A 27,743-nucleotide genomic window follows, 5' to 3' on the forward strand; every position below is an offset into this window, starting at 1 on the left:
TTCCCGACTGAGTTACAATATCATGTAATTTCTATGTACTATTGAAGTTGTGTTACATTGCCTTTGTCCCGTGAAATTTCTCAACTGACCTCAACAGAAACGCCAAACAAACCTACAGCGACGGTACACGCACACATTGATTCGATGCCGATCGAACTAAGCCTAGTGGCAGTAAACCGCTCCTATGCCTGGAGCAAAATTTACATCCACATTTCCCCCTGGTATATCGTTAAGGACCGGTACCGGGCCGGGCAGCTGAAAAGGACCTAAAAAAGGGTTGAATTCTCCCCAACGGTGGAGAACGAGTTTGCTTTTCATCGACACAGGGCGAAAGGGGGTAACGAAAACGATCGCTCGATTTGGTGGAGCGCATAAAGAAGGAAGGTTTATGCTCGGAGACATTAAGGCGTGGCTGCTGCATTAGTTTTTGCTCCTGCAGCCGGTGAATGGGGGAGTCTATCCGCACTCTGTCTGTTAAATTATGATATTTCCAGTGAACAAGTAACCGTGCGTAAACTCGTGGGTCGCGCTCGATTTGGAAGCTAACGGAGTGTATGTTTCTGGATGAATATTCGATGTACTTGATACTCTACTAGCTAGTGTATCGTGCAGCACTGTGCCTGTTTTTGTTGTTTTAATGTTCTGTATGTAGTTAAAAATTCCAGTGAAAGGTATGATTTAACAAATATTTTGTTAGTTTTACAAAAAACTTAGTACACAAAAACGAATGATACCTACTGTATTGGTTTGAACTGAGCCACCATTAAAATAAATTCAATCAAAGACTTTTTGCAAAGAGCATGACTATTTTCTATCCGCTTTGTATACCCGCTGCTGTTTGCTGTTTAAACCCATTTAAATATCCCAATTTAATCGATATTCAAACACCGAAATGTACCGTTTTCATACCGCGCTGTTTAATGAACGAACCGTTTTATTGACAAGAGAAATGAAATTTGCGAAACTTTTACCTCATATTTATTCTAACCACGTCCTTCCAAAGCGCGCATTCCACTTACCGCTTCGATACCCAGCCACTTTTCTTCCCGGAAAATGGCCCCGTGCAGTGCGCGAAAATGCGGTTAGCATTTCGCCACGGCTCATCGTTCGGGATGGGTTTATCGAAAAATCGAATCTCTCCCCTCAAAAAAGGCGGCGTTAGATCCTTGATTCATTAGATTACACACCAACGGTATAATTAAATAAATTATCCATTCGAGGCCCCCGGGATGGTCGTGTTTGTACCTTGCACCGGACTCGCCAAACAATGATTCCGGGACGAACTTTCTGCCCATGACAGGCGCCGCTTCGACGTCCACTGGAAGGTGCAATAATTTTTCCAACCCACCGGGAGCGCATTGTCCTTTTCTGTGCTGGCTTCAATGGCAGGCGAAATTGAATGGTCTCCTCCCGATTCATGTACTCCCTCATCGGTGGGGGATTTGTATTGTGTATTCCCGCTGTTGAGTGTGGTTAAATATTTGTGGAAAAATCATCCCCCAAAAAGTCGTACCGAGGCGAGCAAAACGTGCAGGTGTTTGCGTGTGTGTGTGTGTGTGTGCTTTCTTGCAGGGTGGAAATTCAGAGGGGTCACACAGCAACATAAGGTGCCGAACGGCAACAGCCTGCTGTGGACGGCAACAACGTGTTTTAATTCAATATCAATCATATTTTCCGACCTCCGGTACCATGTGTTGGTGGATATTTCCCGGTGCCGGCAGATGACGCGAGGACGCCGGGATTCGGTTGAGGGTGACATTCCGCCGGTAGACTTTCGGGGGAAGCCAGCAAAATCAACCCCTTTTTTTGTAAGCGGCTTTTCCGCCTGCCAATCCGTCATCAGCGTACGGGGGAGAATGCTGGCTTACAGTTAGCCGTCACTACCAACGATTCCGTACATTTGATAAACACCTTGTCGTCGGGAAAGTGTACCGGAAGGGGCGTGCTCTGGCGTCCCGGGGAAAATATGGCAAGTAAATTCCGAAAGCGTGGTGGCAAAAAGGATCTACCGAAACTAATTTCCTGGTGCCATTCGGCGGGTGAAGTTCGACGGTTATGATTTTTGTTCGGCCTGCCCAATTTTCCGCATCCTCCGAAAGATCGCTTACCGTCTGGTGGTGGTGGTGGTGGTGGTGGTGGTGTTGGTAAAAATCCCACCTCACTTTTACAGACCCTCGGTACGCAGCGAAACAATTTCATTAGCACACGTTCCGCAGGTGCCCTCCTTATCCGATGAGTTTCTTTTATCTACGGCTAGAGATAGAAAAACCCCGAACACAGGCATCGTCCTGATTGGCATCTGCCGTAACGGCTGGAAACGTGCCTACCATCGCAAGAAGGACACTTTTGGGAGCACTTTAGTTTCATCCCGGGCGCGCCGAGGAAAGACTGTGCTCGTTTTTGTGCCGTCTTCTTTGGCCTGCAACTTTCCAACGCTCAACCGAACCGAGAGTGTCCTTCCGGCTGGAGTGCGGGCGTTAAAAGTTCGCCGAACCGGAAGTCAAGTCCATTCAGCGAATGAATTATCTTTTTTCGGAATTTTCCGCTACTTAGGTTTTTCGACTTCGGCGGAGGTAGATTGTGCTGCGCAGGCTGAGAATTATTACACTTTGATTGGTTTTTGTGGGTTTTTTAGTACAGTTCAGAACAACGACACGGTTTGATACTAGGTATTGTGCAGGCCTGTGGTCTTTTCAAGACATCAACTTTGCCAGAGAAAGGGAAAACTTCTGAGTTTCGATTAAAATAAGAAACAGGTACGCTGCGATTAATCATGTTAATCAATATCAGGTATATAGTATCATCTTCTATATTCGTGTAGATTCGGAACTAATTTAATGTTTAATTTAATTCTGATATGTAACTAAATTTGCACATTTTTTTTAAAGCAAACCTGTAACTTCACCCTTTTGTTGTTTTATTGTTAAGAACCGTTAAACTTCATCATGAAGAAATTATGGAATGAGATGTTTTTACGTACTTTAGATGATCGTTGTGTTTTTTCAATGCTTTGTTACTGGTATCAACCAGTAAACAAACTGAAAAAATAGCTTGTCTTTTCAATGTTTTGATTGTGTCAATGATTGTGTTTTTACTTAACTTTCGTTGCTTTGGTTGTACTTTGTTATAAACTTAATTTAAAATAAGTGGTTAAAATGTTGACATAGAATTGTTTATACGTATAATCTTGGCAGATTCATTTTTTTTTTTCATAAAGCTTTCGAGATTTCTCTCGATTTTCTTCAATCATTTGAGTTGGTTGTGTCAACGCCAGCAAAACTGGCGTGGTCTGGTCGTCGGGCCCAGAAATGAATTTCAAAGCACATTTGAATGTAATGCAATAAAAAGCCAATTTTCCTAATCGCAATGCCTGTGCTCCTTCGCGGGGAGCTAGATTCGCAAATTTCCTCCAAACACGGCCAATCGACTGAGAAGCCGGCCGGGGAATCCGGAACGCACTCCGGCACGCACGAGCTACGTCAAGTAGATCGGCGTGGGAAGTCGCCGAGGGTGGCGGTATTTTGGCTTCCCAAATCGGGCGCCGCGGTATCGTGTTTCGGATTTTGTGTGCTGCGGACTTTCCAAGGTAACATTGGCCATAAAAATTTTCGGCCCCGAGAACATGCGCACTGCCAAGGGCACCAAAACCGTGGTCCTCCACGGGTTTTTCTTTTTCCCCTCGGTCGGGTCGAAGCAAAATGATACGCTCGCTTTTCCGCGGCGCTTCCCAGCGGAAGCATATGGATGTGTGGGCGGGGGGAGAAGTCTACGCACACGTTGTGGGACGGAATAGGGTGGCGATACTTTTACTTTCCATGGTTTTGCCTGCAAATGCTTTATTATGCTTCAAAAGGATGACTAGCGGCAGCATTGAAGTATTTTGGGAATAATGTTTTTGTGGTTTTCCTTTTTTTCCATTCCGAATGGTTTGTTGTATTGATGGTGTTACATTGCTGTTGAGAAGGTTCCTGCTTTGTCTCGGTATACGAAACATGACCTAACGTGTTTCGAAGAACATTAGTTTCGAATCATGCGGTGCATGCAAATATGTAAGAACCTCTGGAAAAATTGCTTATAAGTTAAAAACAATTGCCGACGTGTGATTTAGATTTGAAACTGAACAAGTACTAATTTAATAAAAATATAGTTGTATTAGCAAGGCTAGGAAATTATATAATCTAGGCGCTATTGAACTTTTGAAACCATTTTTTTAGAAGATAATTTCACCAACTCCAATCCAATTAAATTATTTAGCCTTTGACTGAATTGTGCAGGCAGTAGAAATCGCGGTTTGCATCCTAATGCAATTATAAAGCTAATCAAATTAACAGCAATGCAATGGACCGATTTGTGCAGCGATCATTTTGTTCGAATGGGTTGGCTAAATATCCATTTTCTAGGTTTCTCTTTCAATCACAGCAATAACTTAATGATACGATTTAGCGTAATGGCTTCACACACCACCTGTAGGGCCGACATCACTTTGATTTGAAATTGTACGTACTTGATCGATGGGCAAAATTTCACTTTTCACGTTCGAAGATTGTCTGCAGAGAGTGGTTTTTAATTAAACGAAAGTGGATGTAGGTTCGTAAATGTCACACAATGCGAATGGTTTCATTTTATTCTCGTGCGAGCCGTTCCTGGGTTGACAAGTATACTGTTTCGGTTTTAAAAATGGATGAGTTCTTGAAATCTCTCAACATAACCACCACGGTTGACGTGTCCCGGTACGATAGGAAGCTGGATTCGATCGTGCAAGTGCTGAAGAGGACCGATGGTCCTGCCGAGAATTCCACTGTCTCAAACATCACTGTTGGAGTAAGAAAGGAACCTTTTTGTATCACTGCAGAATACTTTACTGTATACTGTTTCTTATCTTCATCCATTAAAGTACGCACCAAACACCCCAGAGCGTGAGATGCTCGTGTGGGTGTTCGAGTTGATGGGACATTATTTCAACTGCAAGTAAGTTAATCAGTTTCCACACCCGCAGAGTGACTGCTAAAAGAATACTTTCTACGTTCGCAAGCGTACACTATGTCAAGTACAGCGGATTGCGGGCTGTGCAAGATGCGCTTGACAGGGGCGAAGTCGACTTGGGCATGATGTTAAGACCGATCGTCAGCAATCATAGTCAGCAGACAGTGGTCGCCAGACTGGAGTATGTAATCGGGATATTTTAGATCTTTGAAAGAAACAGCTTGTTTCTCTTTTTTTGTTCACTTCACTTACTGCTCTTGTGTGATAAGAGTCAGTATCTGCGCTGGTTGGTATGCTTCCTAGTAGTGGTTTTATTTCATTTATTTGCTTCAATGACATCGAGAACCGACTAGATAATAAGGCATATTTTGTAGATGTAACAGCTTCTTATGCTTTGCTCTTTGTTGCTGCTTTATTGATCAGTGCAAGCGAAAACTATGTTAAAATATCGATGATCTTCGTTAGGTGTACAATTGATTTGAATTGCAACAGTTAGGATACTGTTTGGAAATATTTTTCTATCTCACCAAAGGCAAAACCTGTACCTCCCGGTCAACCATACGCACCATTCGAGCACCTTCTTTCTCGACATTTTTTCGCTCGATCTACGGTACGCCATCCTAGGTTTCGTGCTGCTCATCACCCTGCTGAACGCGTTGCTGATGAGTCGACTCTCGCCCTGGCGGCACCTGCTGTTCCTGTACGAGCTGCTCAGTGGCACTCAGGCTCGGCCTTACCGCCGCGGCCAGCACCCGTACGTCCCAAACCGAACGCTTCAGCTGCTGCTCGGTGGCGTCCAGCAGATCGTGGTGTGTGCCATGGCAACATTCCTGGTGGCGCAACTCTCCATCCCTATTATCAACAGTCCGTTGAAAAGCGTAGCCGACCTGGGAGACCATCCCGAGTACTCATTGTGCATTCCGCGTCTGCACAACTTTTTTGGCCATATGGCGTCGTTTGTGCGGTTTCAAAATATCCGCAACAAAGTCGACCGCGAGTGTCTCCGGCGCGTGGATGATCCGGTCCGGCTGGCTGAGTATCTTTGCGACGCAAGGAGCAACGTGGTGCTGATTACCAACGATATCATCCTGAACAATATCTTTCCCGATCGTTCGGTGGTGGATCGGATGTGCGAGCTGCAGCTGATACAAAAGGGCTTCATCAAAAATTGGGTCGCTCTACCGTACGGATCGCGTTTCAAACACGGAGAGCAGATCAAACGCTTGTAAGTGGCTTAACGAAAGTTTATTCGTTGGCTCGTTTGGGCAGAGTAACTGGAGTGGTGAGGAGTGTTTTGTTCCGATTAGGCTCCATACGAAACCGCTCAGCGACAGCGCGGTTGGTATTCTAGGTTCTCACTCCCTTAACAAAATCTGAAATGTCTAGCACAAGAATTACACCAGTTTTTGACCGAGTACTGATGATTTCTATTTGCAACCCTACGAATAAAATGCATTAAAGTTTGTTTCAGGTACGCTCGAATGGTTTGCTACAAAAACCGTACCGGCATCTGCTGGGAGCTTGGGGTCGCCGAAAACACCACCCGAAGAATCATTGGGCAGACATCGAACTTCCTACCTTAAAGTGGCTATTCCTGGGATACGCCGGTTTCGTCTGCTGCAGCGGGTTGCTTTTGCTGCTGGAAATTCTTTATGCCAAGTCTGTACAGTACCTGCGTCTACTAAAGAGACGAAATTAATGTATTGAACAAAAATGATTTCTAAAAATCATTACACATGTGAGCAACTAAGGTCGCTCAAAATATGCACTTATATCACCGCTGGGATCACGCAGATCTGTTTGAATGTATTTGGTTTGTTTTAAAAGTGTGATGTAAGTAAATAAGAACATGTAGTTCCAAATGTTGGATCACTTTAACGAAATGATAATTTCACTTCCCCAAAATCTCGTATCGGAAAATTCGTGGTAGTAAATAAAACGTTTGCATCATGTTTAATTGCACGGGTAAAACGACGTCGACAGCACCGATTGCACTTTCCACGAAACGCACCCTTTGAATGGAAAACAGGTCTCGTTGGCAGGTCAATTTGTCCGACGGCGGGAAAATTTACAGCTGCTCTTTTGTGTGCTCAAGCACCGCACGTCGATCATGATTGGATGGAAGCTGCTGAACATTCCGTTCGCGTCCCGCAGAGAAGTGTTTTTAATCGATTTACGTTAATTGGTACGCTTTTCATTATCCTGTCGTTCGGTGGTACGGTAGGATGATACAGTGAGGGAGGTCCAGGAAAGGCAGAGGCCTTTAGTATCTGCAAACTTTTGCTTGAAAACAAAAAATGAAAGATCCTTCGGCGTGAAAAACTTCACTAACACCCACGTTTGGCCCGGACTACGAATGTGGAAACAAATGGACTTTTTCTCGCTATCTGAAAAAACATTCCAACCACACGGCAATCCTTCCTCTCTATTGTTTTCCGGAACGATGACGATCCAATCGTTTGTTTGGCTGTCGGTTTAGACCCGGCTCGTTCGTTTGCTCTTTTTTCATTTCATTTTGTACCCTTGAGAGGATGGGAGAATAAGAGATTCATTTTTACCTCATGTTGTTTCGCTTCTTTCTGCACCGAACAATGTTTTTGCGATCGTTGTGTGGTGTTGAAAATCACTAGACTTTACACAACAGTACCGGAACTTGGTGTTGGGAAATGTTGGAAAAACAACCTAGTGTTATCTGTACATAGGAGAAAGGTTCAGTCAAACACCGCGGGGGATTTGCGTATGCCTTTATTCTTGCCGTAGTTAACAATTAGAATTTTTAATCTGTGGAATATTGCACAAAAGGCATTCATCATCCTCCGTGTATACTCGAGAAATGTTATTTTCGGTCCAATTATCCCACATGTTGATTACTTATTTTTGGGGAAGATTAGAAGATTAGTCGATAACCATGTTTAACTATTTTACAATATTTTATTCCTTGATTATATCAAGAACAAACAATATTTTATTCCTTGATTATATTAACAATTAAATTCTCGTTTACTTTTTATCTATTTGTTGACTGTGGATTCTTTACTATTGATGGATCATTTATTCAATTACGCTCCCTCTCCTATAGCTTTGTATTGTCTTTGTTGCGATTATTTTAGAGAAACCAACCGAGTTTTTGCAATCTCTAAATTTGTTATCCTGATTATATTTATGTCGGTAATTTGAAGCGTTCGGTTTACGTTTGAAGCTCTTCATTGTGCTGTTAGGATAATTCTGCTGCTAGGAGGATCTCCACTGCCGACGACGTTGTTTTATTAGCTTGGTCGCGCTGACCCAAAAGGACGAAAAATTTCATCATAATACGTGTTTGAATGTTTATACCGCCCCAAGAATCTTCGCACAATCGGTGTCATTTGGTTGGACAACATGACAGGGTGTTTGTTTATTTATTTAAAACATACACTTTCGCCCGCGTGGCAAGCAACGAAAAGCAAAGACAAAACACGCTGAGAAGAAAACCATAATTTACACAACATTCAAATCTTTCTGTTTTTCCACGCGCCCACCTCCTCTAGCAGGTTGACCGCAGTTTTTTCAGCTGTCATCTTTTGTCGCCCGATTATCATCGCGCGCGCCAGTGGACAAAATGGCAGTTAAAGTTGTTCTGCCGCGTTTTCGGTGTCGTTTTTAGCACCACAGGGACAGATGACGGACAACGCTTCCCCATCGGACAACTAGCGGCGGCACGTGCCATCGCACATCACTCATTTCCGTTTCCCATCAGGACCGGTTGGTTGGTGGTCAGGACGCCAGCAGTCCCGATAAATCCAGCAATGGCCGGAAATAAATCATAAAACAACTGAAACAGGCACGCACATTAAACCATTCCCGGCCCAGAAAAGGTATTCCTCTAGAGAAGCAAACGGTTTGTGTTTGAAACACACCTTTCTTGCCCTGTTTTGGCTCGTTCTGTGTCGTTGCGTAAGAAAATTCGACAGTTTTCATAGCGCACTTGTTGGGGGTTACTTAAAGTACGTGTTTCCCCCAAATTTTCGGGGATTTATGTTCTGTTACTTAGCAGTGTTTTGGAACAACTACTTGCGTGTGTCAAAAAGAAGACCCTTAACATATTGTTATCTAATCACTACTAAATCTTCATTGTTTATTTTTTGCTATCCAAACTAGTTCACTATTTAGATTTTTCCTATGTTACTTTCTAAGTGTCTAAAGTTATCTGATGTATTTGGGAATAAAAAAAAATCTAGCAGATGTGGTGCAAAATTCACCGTTGGTGCTCTTTTAAAAGCACAGGATTAAAAATCAACTCTAAAATTTCCCTTTGCACACGTGCAGTGCTCGTAAGCCGAGGAGAATTGATTTCTTTTTCGATTTTGGAAAACTCTCGAGTGCCTCGAAGGGACGGGTAGTTTTTCCGGATCGAATCAGCTCCACTGAGGTCCATCGATGTGGACCCACACCGAGGTAAACTTTCCCAGGGAATCGGTCGAGCCGATGTTCGCATTGGATCAGGCAGCTGGGACGAACCGATTGGGAGGCAGCTCCAAAATCCCGCTGTGGTTTGCTCTCGTGTCTTCACCTGGTGGTGGGCCCCCGACGGTCGAACCCCGCCTAAGGATAAAGTGATGGAAAAGTTGGGGCCGAAATTTTATTGCCCTTCCAGCGAGTGCGGTTTGTGCGGTTTCGTACCGAAGAAAGTCGTAAGCGCCGGTTTCGGGGAAGGATTTCGAGATGGGCAGCTTAATGTACCGTCAAACCAACACCATCGTCAGCCTAGTTGTAGGGCCTCAAAAACTAGTAGATCGGAAAACGTGCGGTAGCCCCTAATGAAGCGCTCGTAAGTGCGGCTCAAAAAGTTGTACCAACCCCGAAAGGGAGTTGCCGCCAACAACGACCGGCTGGGGGCTACCCGACAGATGTTAGCTCTCTTCCAGCTTTGGTTTTCCGACCTCTCATCAGCAGTGCTTTCGTAAGGAGTGGCGCAGAATCACGAAACACGGCCGCTCGGAATGAATTATGGTCTTCTTTCCGGCGTCGCCGGGTCTTTGGGGGGCCGTTACGGCAAAGTGGGTCGGTTTCTGCGGTTTTCCCTGGTTCGCTCCGAAACACGCTTGAGGCCGGATATCTCCAGGGCTCGGCAAAGCTCTTCACATGTGCGCCAGGAGGATTATTAGGCCGATTGCCGATGCCATTATTCGTGAAGCGCCCGGCCACGGGGGGAATGCTTTGCTTAGCTGTCTGCCCAAATCAAACAGCCGATTGAGCACGGAAGGGTTTGTAATTAAAATATCGTCATGCTTCGTCTGGCCGGCGAGTCCTTGGTTGAAGGAGCATTAAATTACTGATGCTGATTATTTTTCTAATTAAGGGATCAATCACGAGGGTCCAATTAATGTTATAAGAATAAATATTTCTCGTAACGAAGTGAGTTGGAATGGTTGGCTGGCGTGAACAAAGTTCGAACCATTATATAAATTTTCGGTTAGCAGCATTTAATTTTTTTTTCATTATTTGTATTTGTTTATTCATAAATAAAAGTAGTTCGATGAAAAGTATACCATATTCGAGACGATGGAATATACAATATTTTTGAAAAGTTAAATGCTATGCAAATTCTTTCAGAACGCCACTTTATGTTCTGATAATCTTATACAGTTGCTCAGTTTTTTTCATTGTCATTGCACTACTTTTTTCTTAAATGGTTCAATCTCCGTTACTTTAACATGAACGAGTCTATCTATAATTTTGTATTGCTCTCTCTCCATATTTTATCACTACCTCCATTTCTTCATCATTGTAAAGTTTTTATTTTGACATTTTCTAAGCAAACCTCTGGTTCTAAAAACTGACGAAAAAGCAAATACTCTATTTAGAGGTGCGCTGCTCATCATCTCCACACATTGAACGCATTCGAACCTTATGTAACGCCTGTCTCAACATATTTCTGGAATGTGAAGTCAACGACCTTTACTAGAAACCCGTGTGCAGAGCCTTTGAATTGTGGTTTCGTTCGCTTCGGTTGCAAAACTTGTAAAAAAGCGAGTCATTGTCGAGAGAGTCCTTCCAAGCAAAAGCGTGATAGTCCTTCCAAGTTCCTCCCTCCCCCCTCCTCGCAAAACAGGCCCGAAAACGGTTCCAGTGGGTAAGTTTGGTTCCGCTTCGGTAGGAAATGTTTGCCAAAAGTTTGCACTGCTGGCGAAAGGAGTTATCAACACCCTGTTGCGAACCTGGAATTTATGTTTTATTTACTTTGTTCGCCCACGAAGCATTTCATAAGCGACGTGTAGAGTCGTGGGAATTTGTTTTCCGTTTATTTTTAACCTAGCAAATCATAACCGATGTCACAATATGCGTGACATATGGGATCCATAGCGCACCGACGAAGCCATTGGCATTTTTTATTCAAACCAACCACTTTGGGATACGAATTGAATAAAATATACATCGTTCCACTCAATGCAGTTGAAAAAACCCCAGCGAAGTTCTTCATGTGGTAACATAAGCCACTCAATAGCCATACCGGGGCTCGGTGTGTGTGTTGCGGTTTGGTGGCGGATGCTGGCCATGCCTAAGGTAAAATGGCTGGGAACTATTTAACGGAGGTTAGGTTTACGATTTTTTTGCGGCCACTATTAGTTTGCTCATATAATATAGACAACTACAAAGGACTTCCCTTTAGTCATTTTTCTCGAAACTAGGTCAAACGTGTCCTGTTGCGTTTCCTCCATCTTTGCCCCAAGGAAAATGGCAATTGGTGACGCAAACACACTCACGTGGCAACACATCCAAACACCGACCACCAGCACAGCTTGGGAAATGTAACGCCGGGAAAAAGGTCAATGTTGCATGGCTAATAAAATGTAATTCCCTTTTTCCTCCAATCGTTGGCGGTGCAAAGGGTTCACGTTAATGCACATGCAACGCACGGATCGGTGCACGGATTGCACCGAATTTGCATAATAATAAACCAACACCCAACCGTCACCCAGGGCAATATCTCAATTATCACCCATTTATCCAGTCCGTTTAGTAACGATCCAAAGGGGGTTTACGGTCAAAAGGTGACGAAGGGCGGGCTGCCTGTGCGAGAAGCTGCCTGTTTTTGCCTTCCTTCCACGCAAATGCCTATGCAGGAAAAGATGTGAGGGAGGAAAAAGCCACCACAGGAAACAGGTACAAAAGAGAGAGAGAGAGAGAGAGAGAGAGAGAGAGAGAGAGAGAGAGAGAGAGAGAGAGAGAGAGAGAGAGAGAAGTAGAAAGAGAGAAAGAGGGAGGGAGAGTGCACGTTGATTGCTAATTTGTAACAACTAGTCGTGGCGTAATCACGTGCCAACAACATTATCCCGACACGGATGAATACTTCCCGCGCTGGAATGCCGGAAAATGGTTCATTTCCTGCCGCCGGCCAGTGAAAACTCGAGCGGGCGAGACTGGCCTGCCTCCCAGCAAAGGGAAACCGGCGCTTTGTTGTTTTTCCACTCGTGTTGCCATTTCGGAAGGGGTGCGGAGGGGAGGGTGTACTGCTAAACCTTTGGGCAGTTCGTTCCGTTCACTTCCCAGCCTTCTCGGTGCTTGTTTGTGTCGCTCGATTTAATTCAATTTCATGCATATTCTCGGTTAGTTGCAACTTTTATATTTGCTCTTCATTGCTCCTTTTTTCCACAATTGAGCTCGGCCATTCCGCCGGGCAAGCTGATTGAGCCTTGCGGGATTTTCCCGCAGGGAAGTGCTGTTAACACGTGCTCGCACGGTGCATTGAGCGGATTATGCAAGTTTATTGTTCGCCTTTTCTTCGCCCTTCAAACAATTGCGCGCAACGGGTCGGGGCATAATGACATAATTCTACGTTTTATACAAACCAGCACCAAATCCGGAGCTTGTTGGATGTATGCTTCAATCTGGTCAGTCTAGATTAAGAGGATAAAGGAAACCGTCGCGATTGGTATTTTTTTCTTTCACTTGTGGGAGGATTTAAATTTGAATAAGCTCATAGAGAAAAAATAATTTAGTTTCTACAACAAAATTCCCTGCACTAACATTCGGGTTTTGTCCCGGCACTTGGACTATTTTGAAATTTTTGTAAATCAATAAGATACATACTCAGTGTTGCACTGTTCCCAAAATTATTTGTATTACTACTTCTTTGGAATAGAATAAAAAATATTTCATTCCATCCCTAAACAATCTTTTAAGAATTAACGCATGGGAAGAAATGAAATTCGACCACTGTAAATTAAGTTCCTTGAAAACCAATGAACTTCAAAAAAATATAGTGGCATCCGCAAAAACATTTATTAAACTAGGAAAGCCTTTCTTGAAACTATATTAGAGTAAGTAATACTCTAAAATGATTTAAATTTTGAGAAGAATTTAAATTTGAACAAGCTTAACGAACAATTAATAAATAATTTTGGTTTTACAACAAAATTTGCTATATAGCACATTCTTGAAATGAGTTAAGTTTTTTTAAAAGCAATAAGCTACGAACGAAGTATTGTTGCATCTCCAATTTAATTTACATTTCTCTTTATTTGGGGAGGGAAAAACACATTGAACCTATTATAAATAATTTTCGAGAATGATGTCCGACATTCTGATCGATCTCTCACCAATATTAAAAATCATTCATCGTTTTCATCTTAGAAAAATATAATTTTCTTCAAATACTAGTCTCATAGAATTTACTCTCAATATTAACAGCACATCGATTCAATATTTCAAATCATGTTGGAAATAAAGCATGTGTATAAGATTTTGATACTTGTTTAGAAGGACAAAATCGTTCCTATGCTTTTCTTGCCCTGGCAGAGAATATTTTGATGAATTTTGCGCTCGAAATGGGGCTTATTTTCCATTGATCACTCATCGTTTGCTTCTTACGCATCTCCTGGGATGGCACCGATTTCGGCTTGGCGTCATAAATTTGACAACGAAAACCGGACGGCGTCGTGGGATAGGACCATTCGGGGGAAGCCCACGAAACAGGGGAGAGCTATAAATAATTTCTGTTCATGAACCGAACGGAACAACGATCTCTTTACGTCCTTCCGGCATCTATAAAGTGGATGCGTTGTGCTTGGTTTGATTTCCGCGTACGCCCGGCTGTGGGTTCCGTTTCCCGCCGACCCTTCTGCCAGGCGTGAAGAATTAATTCTCACGGGACACGCCTTGAGACCTTCGAAGCGGCTCCGGAAGGAAGTGCTTCCAATAGTCAACCAGGGCAACATAAATCACCTTCGCAGGGGTCCGCGTTTTCTCGATGCTGTGCGCAACAACGCAACGTGGCAACGATGGAGCGAACGATCGTCCCTTCATCGGTGGAAAGTGTTGGTGACCCTTTTCTTGTGTCTCGGTTCGATCCGAACCGCCGGAGGAAGTGACGAAACAGAAAGCAATTGTTGCCGGCAATGCGTCTTGCGCGCAGACGTCGGCTTAAGAGTTGAATTGTTAATCGACCATTTTTCATGGATCACATGCATGACGCTAATGCGATCATTAAGTCGATTCTAGCGCAATCGAAGCGGTTCCGGAATGCATTTTGAATGGAGTGCTAATGTGTTCCGAGCCAAGTCATTTTATTTAAAAGGTTTTTACTTGCATCGAAAGCGAAGGGTTGCTTAGTGGCTTCACATTTGACTGATCTTCGTTTTGGGCATAACGAAATGAAAATGTTGAAATGCATATGATTGGTTTGTTAAATTTATGTTTTATATACAGTTTTCGTAATAAGGCAATGCTTTCCATATTTATTTTATAGACGCTTGATGTCGTTCTGTTTTAATAAATACAATTTGACATGTAAGTAATGTTTTAAATTTTCCACTTCTCGAGCTGCACTCGCGCCAGCGTTTTTTTCCATACGTTTCCGTGCCGATCCGGTGGCTGTGTTGGTACTTGACAACTCACAAACAACTGGCATGTTGGTTTTTGCTGTATCTTTTTAACAGTTCCGGTTTTCATTGTTCGGAAGCTGACTTATTTCCTTATTTATGACCACTTTCAAGCAACTCGAGTTTGCTGCGGAAGGCTTCCTTCGTCCAATTACATGTTGTCATAAATTAAATCCCACGCAAGTGTTGATGTGGAAGCAATACGAACATGGAACAGAAATTTTTCAACCAAACATCCCACCTTCATGCTGAAGTATGGATTTTGGTGTCATGTTTATGGCCGCCCGACGGTACTTGCAACGCAGCCGGGGCATTATTTACGGCAATTATTTTTTCCGTATTTCATTGTTTCATGGAAAATATAGCTCAAACGGGCCCACATTATGGAACCAAATGTCAAAAAGAACCCGGCCCATTTGATGTTTCTGGTCCGGAAAACTTCCCTGTAATCCCGAATGGGGGAAAAGGCGGTTCACAATAAAGTAGGCACGATAGTCGAAGCGGCGAGAGTTGTCCTCAAGGAAACCGGACAAAATGTGGCCCTCTAGTGGGCGTTTGAATTCCCGACCGTAACCATTTATTTTCCTCTCCGTATCCCACGGGAAATGGCTGATGTGCTGCGGCCAGAGATGGGCAATTAATGTTTCCATGAACGCGAGAAAGGACCCATAATTAAACGTCGGATCCGAAATTCTGCTCGCCTGTTCTAGGATGGATCGAACCAATCATTGGAAACTTTGACGCACGGGACAGTCTATTATTAAAATATCTTCACGTGAACATTCATCATGTACAATTCCTTAGACATCCGACTTTGCAGAAGACTTTGCAGAAGGCTTGAAGGCTGCTGGTTGATAATCCACACTGCGACACGCGATTGCTTATGCAGACAGACTCGACTGGTTTAGTTCTTCGCAGGTGAAACCGCCGGCTGGTGGTGTGACCTGTCGACGTTTGCGTCTATTAGGACATCACCGGATACTCTCATAGACCGAATGTACCCTCCGCTAGTCCAGTTGATACTTCCCGCTCGCTAAAATGCAATTTTCATGTTTCCCTGATTGCAGCTGCTCCGGCAAGAACCACTGCAGCTTCGTGTTCTCCCATGATCACCCGTTCGCCGTCGTCTGGAAGGAGGGCACCGTGCGCATCAAATACATCTGCATGGAGGGTAAGTGTGTGTTTGAATAGTTAAATTTCACCCGCGCATCGTGCGGATTCCTAGTAAACGCGCCGAATGGCCGGTACGACTCTAGCTTTCACCATCGGTAATTATCCGCCCGATGCGCCCACTCGTCCGGTTGCCGTTGGATATGATAATTTATGATTAAATTGATGATGGCAACAGTAGGCGGTTGGTATTATTTATCACCAGGTAAACAGTTGGACGAAAGTTGTTTTTTTTTCTGTTCCTAAAGACGTTCTTTGACTTCATTTCGGAGTTCCGTATGACTTCGACGGGAAACGCTTCGAGTGGAGTTTTATTCTCAGAAGGTTTATGGGTTTAATAATTGAAAAGGGTCTGGTTTGAAAATTACATTTTGCTACCATAGGAAAATGTGCCCTCTGTGCAGAATGTATTTCTACTGGTTGTTTGAGTGGTCGTTATGTGCTGTACCGCTTTTTGTCAGGCAATTTTCGCGTCAACATCACAGATTTTTGCTTATTTTATGCAACAAAAGTTTTAAAAAAATTTCTTTTTTGTGAAACCAGCTTAAAGATAGGTTGAAATTATTTTCGCATCATGTATTGTGATTATAGTTTACACAATTTGTGTGGTAATGGTATCATGATAATAGTCAGAAATTACTCTAAACTCCTTAAATTATTTGTTGTCTATTAAGTGACATTACAAAAATAACGATATTTTTCAAAACAAACTACAACAAATTTCACGAATTTCTGTTGCTATTGTATAGAATATTAGAACAATCACACGAAATTGTAGTAAACAATCTAAGCACTTTTGGTTGAATGGTTCTGAATGAAAAGCTTTATATACTAAACTATTTACGTCCACCCATTTAACTAAAGTATGCTACATATGGATAAGATACATTTCAGATACAGGTACAAGTTAGTTTTCTTCATGTAATTTATTTGTTGTGGTTTAATTCGGTCGTTAGTTACTGCAGTTAACAGTGTTTTTAAAGTTTTCATTGATCGAAACCCTGTATTACTATTTATTAGTTTGCACAGATGTTTTATGTATCCTCTTTCTTTTTAGCAATTGAAAATTGACACATAATTAATCTGGATGCATTGTGTGGCATATATATACAAATTATCAAATTGATTTACTAACCGTTTTTGCCGATTTATGTCGATGCATACTTGGAACATTGGCATGCACGTTTTAACAGTTGTTTTTAGCTTTGTTTGATGGATAAAGATAGTAAAGACTATGGGATCGTCCTCCCACATGCTACCGAATTTCATGCCGAATATCTCATAAATGCAAGAAAAGCAGTTTTACCGTACGGTTGTTGGGTACACATTTGGATTTAGGCATTGAAGGAAAATTCTATACCCCTCTGTTACCTTGGGCACTCCAATTCCAACTACCACCCATTCCGAGGACCACAAGTATGTCAATAAACTCCAGCAGTGCCACAAAAAACGTATCAAGTGGTAAAATTCAAGGCCGAACCGGTCGATGCTAGTGGTCTAGAACACCGACCCGCTCACCCACGTCTCGAACACATCAATTCGGATGGCTTTTCGCGGCGCCGCCGGGTCTGGAGGCATAGTTTTTGCACACGTCACGCCGTGAAACCTTCTCGGCGCATTGGTCCTTTTCGGTTTGATGCGTTACGAAACGACCGAAAACGTACGCAGACTCGAAAATGTGCGTCTGTGTGTAGGTGGGTGTGATTTTTTCATCTAAACAAACACAACAAATCGACGATGTATCTGTCTGCGACGCTCAGGGGTTGCGTTCTTAGTGTCTTCCACTGTTCCGAATGGGTATCCTTGACTGGTTCTGTGCTGAAACAGAGGGGACATCGATCTGGCGACGGTCGACGGTGGATGTAGCGTTTTATGGGAGCGATATAGCCGACGAGCTAAAGCCTATCGTTAGTGCTAATTTGTTGTGGCATGCGACGCGTGGTTGCATTCGTACGATCTTGTCACGTCCCGAAAAAAACACAACAAATACCGGTTGATTTGTAGTATCAGGTCGGTTGCGAACGGCCGTTTGTATTTTTGGAAGACGTTCTTCTTATCTAGATCGTTTCACTTGGCCGCTCGAAATAAATATATTGATAGACGATAAACATTTACACCCTGCTTAAAATGAGTTATGTTTTTCTTCACAATAAAATCCAGCCAGCTTAAGCAATACACACAGGAGTTGTCTCTAGTGAAATAAATAAATAAATGAGGAGTTCATGTATGCCGTTTTCAAAAACTATTATATAGTACATATGTTCTCGTAAAAGCATAACAATTAGAGTTGTGTAATTTCGATTCAGATTCATGAATCTGAATGATTCTTTGCATCGTTTTAGAGAATAGCATCGTAAATGGCGATCGAACTGAGAGCAATCTCGATGTAATGCGAATAACGAAAAAAACAAAAAACTGATACATAAATACATACGTCATTTAACATACATTATTTTTTATGTTTTAGTACATTTAGGGAAAAACTTTTATTTGGAAATTTTATTTTTTCATTTAATTTATTTTTGGTCGCAAGATCCACGCCAACGAAATAATTATGACGATTCGTGAAAGATTCATGAAAGATTGATGATTCATTAATGTTTCACAGGATTCATCAACGTTTGATGATTCCAATCCCAAAAGATTCATAAATAAATCTGGTTGAAGCTTAGGTGAAAGATTCATATGAATAAAACTCGCGTAAAGATTCAAAAGACACAACACTAATAAAAACATAATAACCAAGTTTAAAGCTTCGACAATATTCGTAGAAGAATATCTTCACGTCGAGAATGTTTGGTTCAACTTAAAACTCCGAGCCGGGTCGCATTTTCACAGAAAGACATAATCCACTTTTCATTGGAAATTCTGATAAATCTGAGCAACGTGCAGCTTTTCCGAGCCATTCTATCAATCCTAGCCACCCTTGAAGGTCGTAAAGTAGTTGCGTGCTGGACGTGGCAGCCTTTGCCAGAAGACGCCACGTACCTCATGAAGAGACCTCGTTCTGGTGGCGCCAAATTTTCCCCCAGCTCTCGGTGTGTGCGTGGATGTCTGTCTGGTTAGGTTTCTATGTTAACTGTAAGTGCGAACATAAATCCGATAAAAGGAAACCGAAGGAGATAGCAAAAACCCAAAGCGCCACGTTTGGCCAAAACGGCCACGACGTGAGCGACCGTGACGGAGTCCTTGTCCGCGCGGAGTCACTTTTGCGGATCGTTAAGCGCACACGTTTTTGTGTAGTTCCGTTTCGTTTGAGAAAAATGAAATAAACGAACTTAGGGGCATGGAGTGAATAAGCAGGGAGGGGTGATGATGTAATGTGTCCTTGGTTGGAGCAGAGTTAATGCCAATCCGTAGGTCGTGAAATTCGTACACTAGACCTAGAGAAACAGGCCCAATCCGATGGTGGGTGGAATGGGTTTTCGCAAACACTCACAGCCATAACATATTTGCTTTGTTTACTCCATCGAGGATAACTCTCTTCTCCCGCTGCGGTCGTAACACGGTAACGAATGGTCGTAACGCGGTAGGTTACTAATTGACTACAAGTTTCCATGTCCCGTCCCGTAGCAGCGGGACTCCAAACTTCACTCTGCGAGCCGTTATTATTGCTGCACTAAACCGTAAACTTTTCGCACACACTCTGGTCAAACAAAGCTTCGCATCTTTCGCCCTCCAAGGTTTGTTATATCTCGATGGAAGTAGTTTTCAACTTTTGCAAGCCTAATATCTCGTGTTTTCCTAGTTAACAAAGTTACTGTTTGTTTGATCTTTAGTAAGAAGATTTAACAAATCACTTGAGTAACACAATATCGCTGTTTGCAGAGGTAAAATCGACGTACGATGTTTCTAAACATTATGTTTTTCATAATATTACATAGCTCTCTTTCCCCCTAGTGATTTTATAGGTTATGTTTACAGCATCAGAGGCGACCTTAAGACTACGTTTTTGGTTCAACTCCAAGCACTAGTACAAAAATCACAACAGAACTGTTTATCCTCTGCCGTGTGCCATTGGCGAAGGTACAAGAAGTAAATACTTGCTTTGTTTGAAGGCTGAACATGAATGGTTATCACTGATGAACTCATCGGTACGCAAGAAGTGTGTCACAACTGTTTGCCTTTCCCACACCGACCAATTGCCCAACGGCATCCACTGCCCTTGGCAGGTTCGTCCTTTAGTCTGATACCACCTTCTCTCTTGATCCTCCTGTACAAACATTCATCCCTTGCCTCAGGACATCGTGCCAAGAGTAAACACAATAATTTGGGTAACACTGTAATCTTCGATGATGGACGATCGGATCGCATCGATGAGCTTGATTTGGAACAAGACATCCCTCTGGTTGCTTTTTCCCATGCTTCCCCCCGTCCATCGCTCTACTGTGATTGCTGCTCCTTTTTTCCAGTGCTTGAAGTAATGCGGAGACTACGGCGATGAGCAGCCCGAATCGAAACCCTGTTGTCACATGAAGTGATTAATTGCTTGCTTAGAGGTGGTGTATAGGCATCGTTTAATAGGTGGGTTTTGGAAGCAACGGCGAATGTTGCAAAACTAAAAACAGTATCTGTTGACAGGCTCAACAGTGTCGTCCTCCGTCGTCCTTGCACAGTGCGACGACACTTGCGCCAAAAAAAGCTCCGGTTACAGTTCAATCTTTCGTAATTAACACCACATTCAACCACCAAGGGAAAATTGGCCTTCATTCTCGGTTTCGTTCCCCAGTTCGTCTCTATATTTTTTCTATCCTAAGGGAAAGTTGGCTTTGGTAGGAAAATGTAGGGAACAAGTGAGTCCCTCTCCGAACCGACACGGAGTGAGAGTTAATGTGTCAATTCTTTTCATTCTCCTTTTGCTCCTTCCACGGAATCCTTGCCTGCCGAAAAGGGGGAAGAGAACGATATTGTTTGGTGGTTCGATTATCATCTCCCAAGTTAGCCGGGACCGGCCTGAGAAGGGTGAGAAAATGCATGTGTTGCAGTTTTACGCCTCGCTATGTGTTGCGTTTACTTAGGGAGATGAATTTATCGCCAAGCTAATATCCGCAACAGCTGGCGGCATTGTGTTGCACATCCCTGCACGTTTCGACCCACGCCAATCGAAGCCAGAAACGCCGGCTAAAGGTATCGGAAAATCGTACTGCTGCACCCACTGTGCACTGTTTCACATGTTTCTGTCTCTCTGGCGGTAAAAGTGATGCGCGAAATATAATTTTCCTCGCTTTCGGGCAAGGGTCGTGGTAATGCTTCTTTTTACCCACCCACGGAGCGTTTTGTGGTGTGGCAAGTGCTCGAGGGAAATCCTGGTAGATTATACGAGCGTAATGCTATACAAATCCCAAGCGGTCGTATTTCGATGTTGGTTTTACAGTTGCTGTATTTTGTTTTCTTTAAGGCTTGCTGAGAAGACCACAGTGTAATATTTTCAAACTCCAAACCAACAACACGAAACTGAAATCGTATAAATAGTGATCGCCAAAATTTGGGATGGATATTTGTGTACACACCAATGCTGCCAAATCTTTGTGGGGACGCCAAAAAGGGACTAGAAAACAATGAGCTCTACCAAGTAAGGCTTCAAACCCTGACCCTGTGGCAATTTCAATGTACGTAAAGTTTGCGTTTTGTACATAAGAGCTTTTTTTTCTTGTTGTTTGCAGAGACAAGGTCACGGTTTGGGAAACCAATGATCTTGGTGGAGGAAAATAATCAAACTGGAGTCCTTCTATGAAGGGTAATGCAAGTTTCATAAGGGGAAGGTTGCAACTTTTCAGTACCGTTCGCAAAATTTATCGCAAATCAAGCAAAGTTGGTCAACCATAATAAGTTTGAAGTAGATTTCAGGGATTTCCATAAAACAAAACAATCAAATAAAATGCATGCTTGACCATTTAGCTCCCGACACTTTGGAATACAATGGACACTGCAAAGATTGTTACAAGGCTAGATGGAATTTAACCCCGAAACCCTTCTTTGAGTTATTTACTCTACTGTCAGTTTAATTTTTGGGTAAACCACATTTGCATCTATTTTGTGACTTCATTTTGCAATTCTATTGCTCAATTCATACATCATCAGAAATCAGCTCAACATAATTCAACTCAGGGTAGCTGTTCCATACTTTTTTTTCCTTGTGTCATTCTCTAGAATGTAAGTACACTGCAGCACACTTCACGATTGAACAAAATGCCAAATATATTTCCCTTCCTCTATTAAAACGAGGTTTTTGTTTGGGTTTATTTTTTCCTATATCGAAGATTCAAACCTAAGGGTGATTGCAGGGAATTATGTGAAAGCAGTAGGGGACGTGTAAGATGCATACAAAATAATGCTCGTGCATGTGACCGTGACCTCAGGAACGTGCCTGGGTGAACCTCCCGTTAATAAGAACACACTGTCCCGGATAGCGAAACTGCACTATGGGTCGTGGTATGGACAAAAGCGTATTGAGTCCGAAATAAGCACAATGCATCTCGAAGAGGTATTGTATTTTTATAAAGCCATACATCAATATAAATACTGCCAGTATTAATTATTTTACCCAATCATAGTGTCATTTAATTCATCAACCTTACTTCAAACATTAAAGCCATACCTGCCTTTTCTGTCCCTCTGATACTCTTTAGTGCCTCAAGTTCCGGTACGCCAGCAACTTCGCACTGGCAAGCGAAAGCAAATCTCGCCACCCCGGGCTGACACGCGCCCGATGAGCTGGTAAAACGCCAGTCAGCGCTTACCAGGGCCTCGCCAGCTGGGGTCACGTATCCGTCACGATCGCTTCTGCAAGTCAGCTGACAAATATTGGACCGACACTCGCCTTCGCTAGCTTATCGATGGCGAAGCAAATCGGAACGTCCCGGGAGCACGATGACGATTGGCACGGGATTCGGTTTGGTTCCGGTGTTCGGTTCGGTATAGGGTAACGTTCCGTTGCGGTGGTTCCCGGTCGAATGTGTGTGATTGGAAATCACCCAAGCGGCACCGAAACGGCGCCAAGATTGATTATGCTTTCTTCGGTGTGTCCTGTCGGTCGTGTCCTTCCGTTCACGTGCGGTACACGAAAGGGAGCGGTTCACGAAAGGTCGGCTTTCGAGATCCCGTGCCGAACCTAACCTACGATCTGACACCGGGTTCGAGCGCACCGGATCGTTTGTCGTTGTGGTGCTTTTGCTTGTTTTCTTCCTTCCCTCCCTTTCTCTTGAAACGACAACGTTTAGTGATGCGAATAATTTTCCATTCCCAAGACCGGTCAGGACGAACCAATGGAGGATATATTTTGGGTTCAGACGTTGCGCGTTCAGGGAATGAACAGGTATGTAAGGGACATGATTCCAGAATTCAATGGTCCGTATCCTTCGGGTGGTTGGTGATTTTATTTAGCTGCTCTCCGTGTCCCTCTCTTCATTCAATTGTTGTCAGCGTTTTGATTTGCTCTTCAGACCCGCTTGTAAGCGATCCATAGCATTTTATTGAAAACAGATATATTTGAAATGAAACAAAAACAGATTTAATTGGGTTCCCAAACTGTTTGGATGCTGTGAGCATGAAGGTCTTGTATAGTTTGGTCAAAATTAAACGAACCGATGAATAATATTGGTGGGCTGCAGTATGAAATAGAATTAAGTAATAAGCACTCTACAATAGGAATTTTACAAATTTGTGATGACATCCTTTTTGAAAATTTACATTCTACCTTTCCCTTTAAATCTTTCTATGGCTTCATTGTAAGTGGCTATATTATTTGCAAAGCTGTACCAAGGTGGTAGGAACTGTTCTTTGATGTTTCACTTGAAAACCGCTTCTATGAAAACCGCTTGTTTCTTGTGCCCAAAAGAACCCATAAAGCAACGGTGAATACCTTGTTGAGCCTTCAGACATAACCATGGGAACGCGAGCTTGAAGCGAACACTGTTTGCATAGTTTTCCCACATTCAAGGAGTTCCCCCCGCCCTCCCCCCACCCACCATCTGCCCTACTACTACCGGAGGAGAAGGGATCTTTTGACATTTATGTCCCGACCTACAGATAAACAGAACGAACCAACCAACGTGACAGCTAATCGATACGTGAACCGGGCGCGTGACATTTGATGGGCAGGTCCGTTTGAGCGAGCGTCAGCCGGGTCGATCGGGGTGTGTGTATGCATGTGTGTGTGTGTGTTTATCCTGCTCCCATCTCCTTCGATCGATTGCCAATCGGAATGGTCGGACCATCTGGTCTGGGAGTGGAGGTTCGCCCCGGATAAAACACCGCACTCGCACAGTTCATCTTGCCATGGCAGTTCAGTGGTGACAATTCAACCGATAAATTGTTTAATTGAATAAAATTTATCGCTCCGATAATGACACTGTTATGCGCTCGAAGCACTTGGTCGTGCGTGTCGAACGCTATCCCAAAAAGTGGAAGTGCATGTCCGGGGGGTTCGTTAAGCAGCAGGGACCACGGTAGCAGGGCTAGGCTAGACAGCTGGTTGGCATAAACAATAATTTGATAAAAAGCCAAAATGAAAGCGAAACGAAGGCAAAATTTCTCTACGACCCTGGCCATTTTTCCGTCAGCTGTTGCGTCGTTCCCGTCGCGTTTATCGTGAACCGAAAGCGGCAAGAATATACTGTTGCTGGATTGTTTAGACTGCGGCGCGTGCACACCATGGCAAAGTCTCACGTTCCACCGTTCATTGGTAGGTCAACCCGGTCCGAGCCGGTGCCCGCCGGTCTCACACAGATTAAGCGTTTGTTCAGTGTAACAACGGGTATCGGTAGCAACGGTTAGAGAAATGTGGCGGTGCAGTACGAGCGCCCTGGTGTTAGCAGCACATTCGATGATGGCAAGTGCTATTGTTTTGACAAGTCTTCTTATGGGCAGCACAGCCCAGCAGGCTCTAAGGACGGTCGCCAACCCACCCGCCAGCTGCTACAATGCATCGTCCGCACCAGACTACCTCTGTCCGCCAGATGTGGCCTCTCTGAGGCTACCGCACGAGACGACCTGCACCAAGTATTACGTTTGCGAGAATGGCAAGGCCACCGAGATGTCTTGCGCTGGTTCAGCGCGCTCGGGCAGGCGATACTTCAACGCCAGGAAACAATCGTGCGGCCGCAGTTCGCGATCGTGTCGGACCAATCCAAGGGTGCTGATAAGAAACGTTACCGCCTGCCAACCGGTATGCCACCCGGACGCGCCCGGAATGGCCAATGCGGTCTGCCCGAGACCGTTCGTACCGTACCCGAGTGCGACCAACGCCACCAGCTTGCTGGTGTGCAACGAGGACGGTTCGGCCTATCTGGCTCACTGCCCGCTAACGGCCACCGGCATCCAGACCGTGTTCATCAATGGGAAGTGTCGGCTCAGGCAGCTGCTAAAGGGTCGCTACAAGTGGGAACGGCTGTTGCGTAGTCCGGGACTGTATCCGCCCGGCGGTGGTGCCACTAACGCTTCCCGAATCACCACACGCTGTCGAGCTGGCATACGGCCACTGGTATCTTCCGAAGAGCGGAAAGCTGCACTAGTTGATGCTAAAAAACACAATAATAAGAACATCAAATACATCAAAAATGACTGTCCAGATGCAAACAAGTCGAAGGTACTTCCGATAGCTCACTAGGATCTAGTTTTAACGTATTTTACAATGTGACGTTAACGAATGGGTGACTAATCGCAACCGCCTTAGTAACACAACAGTGGCCTTCCGCGTAAATAAAATGTTACTGTGACTAAACAAAATAAAATGCAAGTGCTGTCCTCAATTTCAACATTTACTTCCTTTTTAATAGTATATATGATCGTTTCGGGGGTGCGGAATAGGCTTGGTGCGAGTACGGTATTAAGAAAATTATCCCCTAGGCGCCAGCGGCGTGGATTACAGTCCCAACTGCGATCGGATCTTCCCTGTTGCTAAGGGACTGATTATCTACGTAGACAAACCTTAATGCCATTACGGTAAAGAAGACGAAAATACGATACGGTACGATCATTTGAAAGGCGCTAAGTGAGCGAATGATGTTGCGCAGGTTCAGTATGGTATTTCACTAAACTATTTCACCTTGATGTTCGCCATTTATCAATTTGCAACTGCATTTATCTCTTTGATTCCCAAAATAAATGTCCGACACAAATATTTCTAATAATATTCAATATAGTTGGACTTCAAAAGCAACTTATGCTCGTATGTACGGGTGTTTTTTTTATAGCTGTTTGACATTTTTAAAGCTAAACGACCATTATAATTCCCACCGCACGATTCAACAAGCGCGTGGTTCTGCTTCACTGCTATCAGACGGCAATTTTTATTCAAACGCAGACACAATCCCTACGCATGGATGGATATTTGTTGTCTGATAATAGCATGTGGTCCTAATGAGCTTTATATTTAGACATTTTCACGCGGTAGTAGCAAAGATCAACTTACTCAGTTATTGAATTCATGGCTGTCATCCATAAAGGCAAACGATCATTCAATCACAAAAGCAGTAGTGTACCAACTGTTCTCGAAAGTAGTCGAAAAATATCATGCAGTGCTCAACGTTGCCACACTCGTATTTAAAAAACCACAAATTAAAAACTGTTTGTAAAAGGTATCTTGAATATTTTTTTATTTCAATCTAACTGTTTTCAAATACTGCATTGTTTTTCTTTTTTCAGTGCGATTATATTGCTATTGCAAGTTATTTCAACAAATTCCTTACGTTTTGAATGTGATACAGATTATCAGTGTTGGATTTTCAATTGGAACCCGCGTGAGGAAGGAAAGTTTGCCATGAGCCATATTCCTGAGAACTACACCAACCTACAGCTCCAAAATCTGTTGGTGTCCTCCTTCGATACTTTGGACATAGAGGATCACATACCAAAATTACGAGCATTGGATATTGTCCGTTCTCCTGTCCGGATATTTAACTTGAAAGATAACAGCCGGGTAGAGTTCTTGATAATCGAAAGTACGCTTCTAAGGTCATTAACATTCGGCACTTACTGCATTGTAGAGACTTTGAAAGTTGCTTTCAGCCAGCTGGAACAGGTGCCGCGATCGATTGCTAAGTTGAAGGCAGTAGAAAGGCTTACGATTCGCAACTCGCTTATACGAACAGTGAATTGGGATACTTTCAGTAGGTTGACAAAGTTAGAATTCTTGGACCTAAGCAAAAATCTCATCCATGCATTGTACTATCGAACCGAATCTGAACCTTACCCTGTGTTACGCGACGTATTTCTGCGAGAGAATAAGCTGCAAAGCATCAACACGGATCTGTTTAACTCCATGATAGCGCTAACTACTCTCGATCTTTCGCACAATCAGATAAGCGTGGTGTCTGGATCCTTAATGGCAAGGAATTTAACATTTTTAGACCTGTCTTTCAACCGCATACAAAAGTTAGACTGTTGTCAGTGGAATGTTCCTAATGTCCATACACTGGCAATTACCAACGATAGATTGAAGCATATGCCAAACTGCATTGCAACTGCTTTCGTAAACTTAAAGTCGTTTGATATATCCAATAATCAGTTACATCTTGATGAATTGTCGAAGATTGCAAATGCTCAAAGTCTTGAATTTTTGAATTTAGCAGATAATCAGTTGTCATCGGTAACGTTCACCGAAAGAACATTACCATTAACGTTGACAAGACTAGATCTTTCTCAAAATAAGCTAAAGCACGTGGAGGTCGCTTATGCTCCAAATTTCGATTTTTATCTAAATCTGGCATCAAACTGCATCACAAGTTTAAA

The 27,743-nt window shown here is 43.4% G+C and overlaps 1 protein-coding gene across 1 annotated transcript in view; it reads left to right on the forward strand.

Annotated features, from left to right (window-relative positions):
* LOC131293226 (uncharacterized) overlaps positions 1–27,743 on the forward strand; it is a 70,363-nt gene that overhangs the window by 26,096 nt on the left and 16,524 nt on the right. The window contains exon 4 of the mRNA XM_058321306.1: positions 15,911–16,014. Coding sequence (XP_058177289.1) covers positions 15,911–16,014 — 104 coding nt within the window. The remainder of the gene's footprint in view (positions 1–15,910; positions 16,015–27,743) is intronic.

This window comes from Anopheles ziemanni, chromosome 2 (genome assembly GCF_943734765.1).
Source record: "Anopheles ziemanni chromosome 2, idAnoZiCoDA_A2_x.2, whole genome shotgun sequence".
Classification (NCBI taxonomy): domain Eukaryota; kingdom Metazoa; phylum Arthropoda; class Insecta; order Diptera; family Culicidae; genus Anopheles; species Anopheles ziemanni.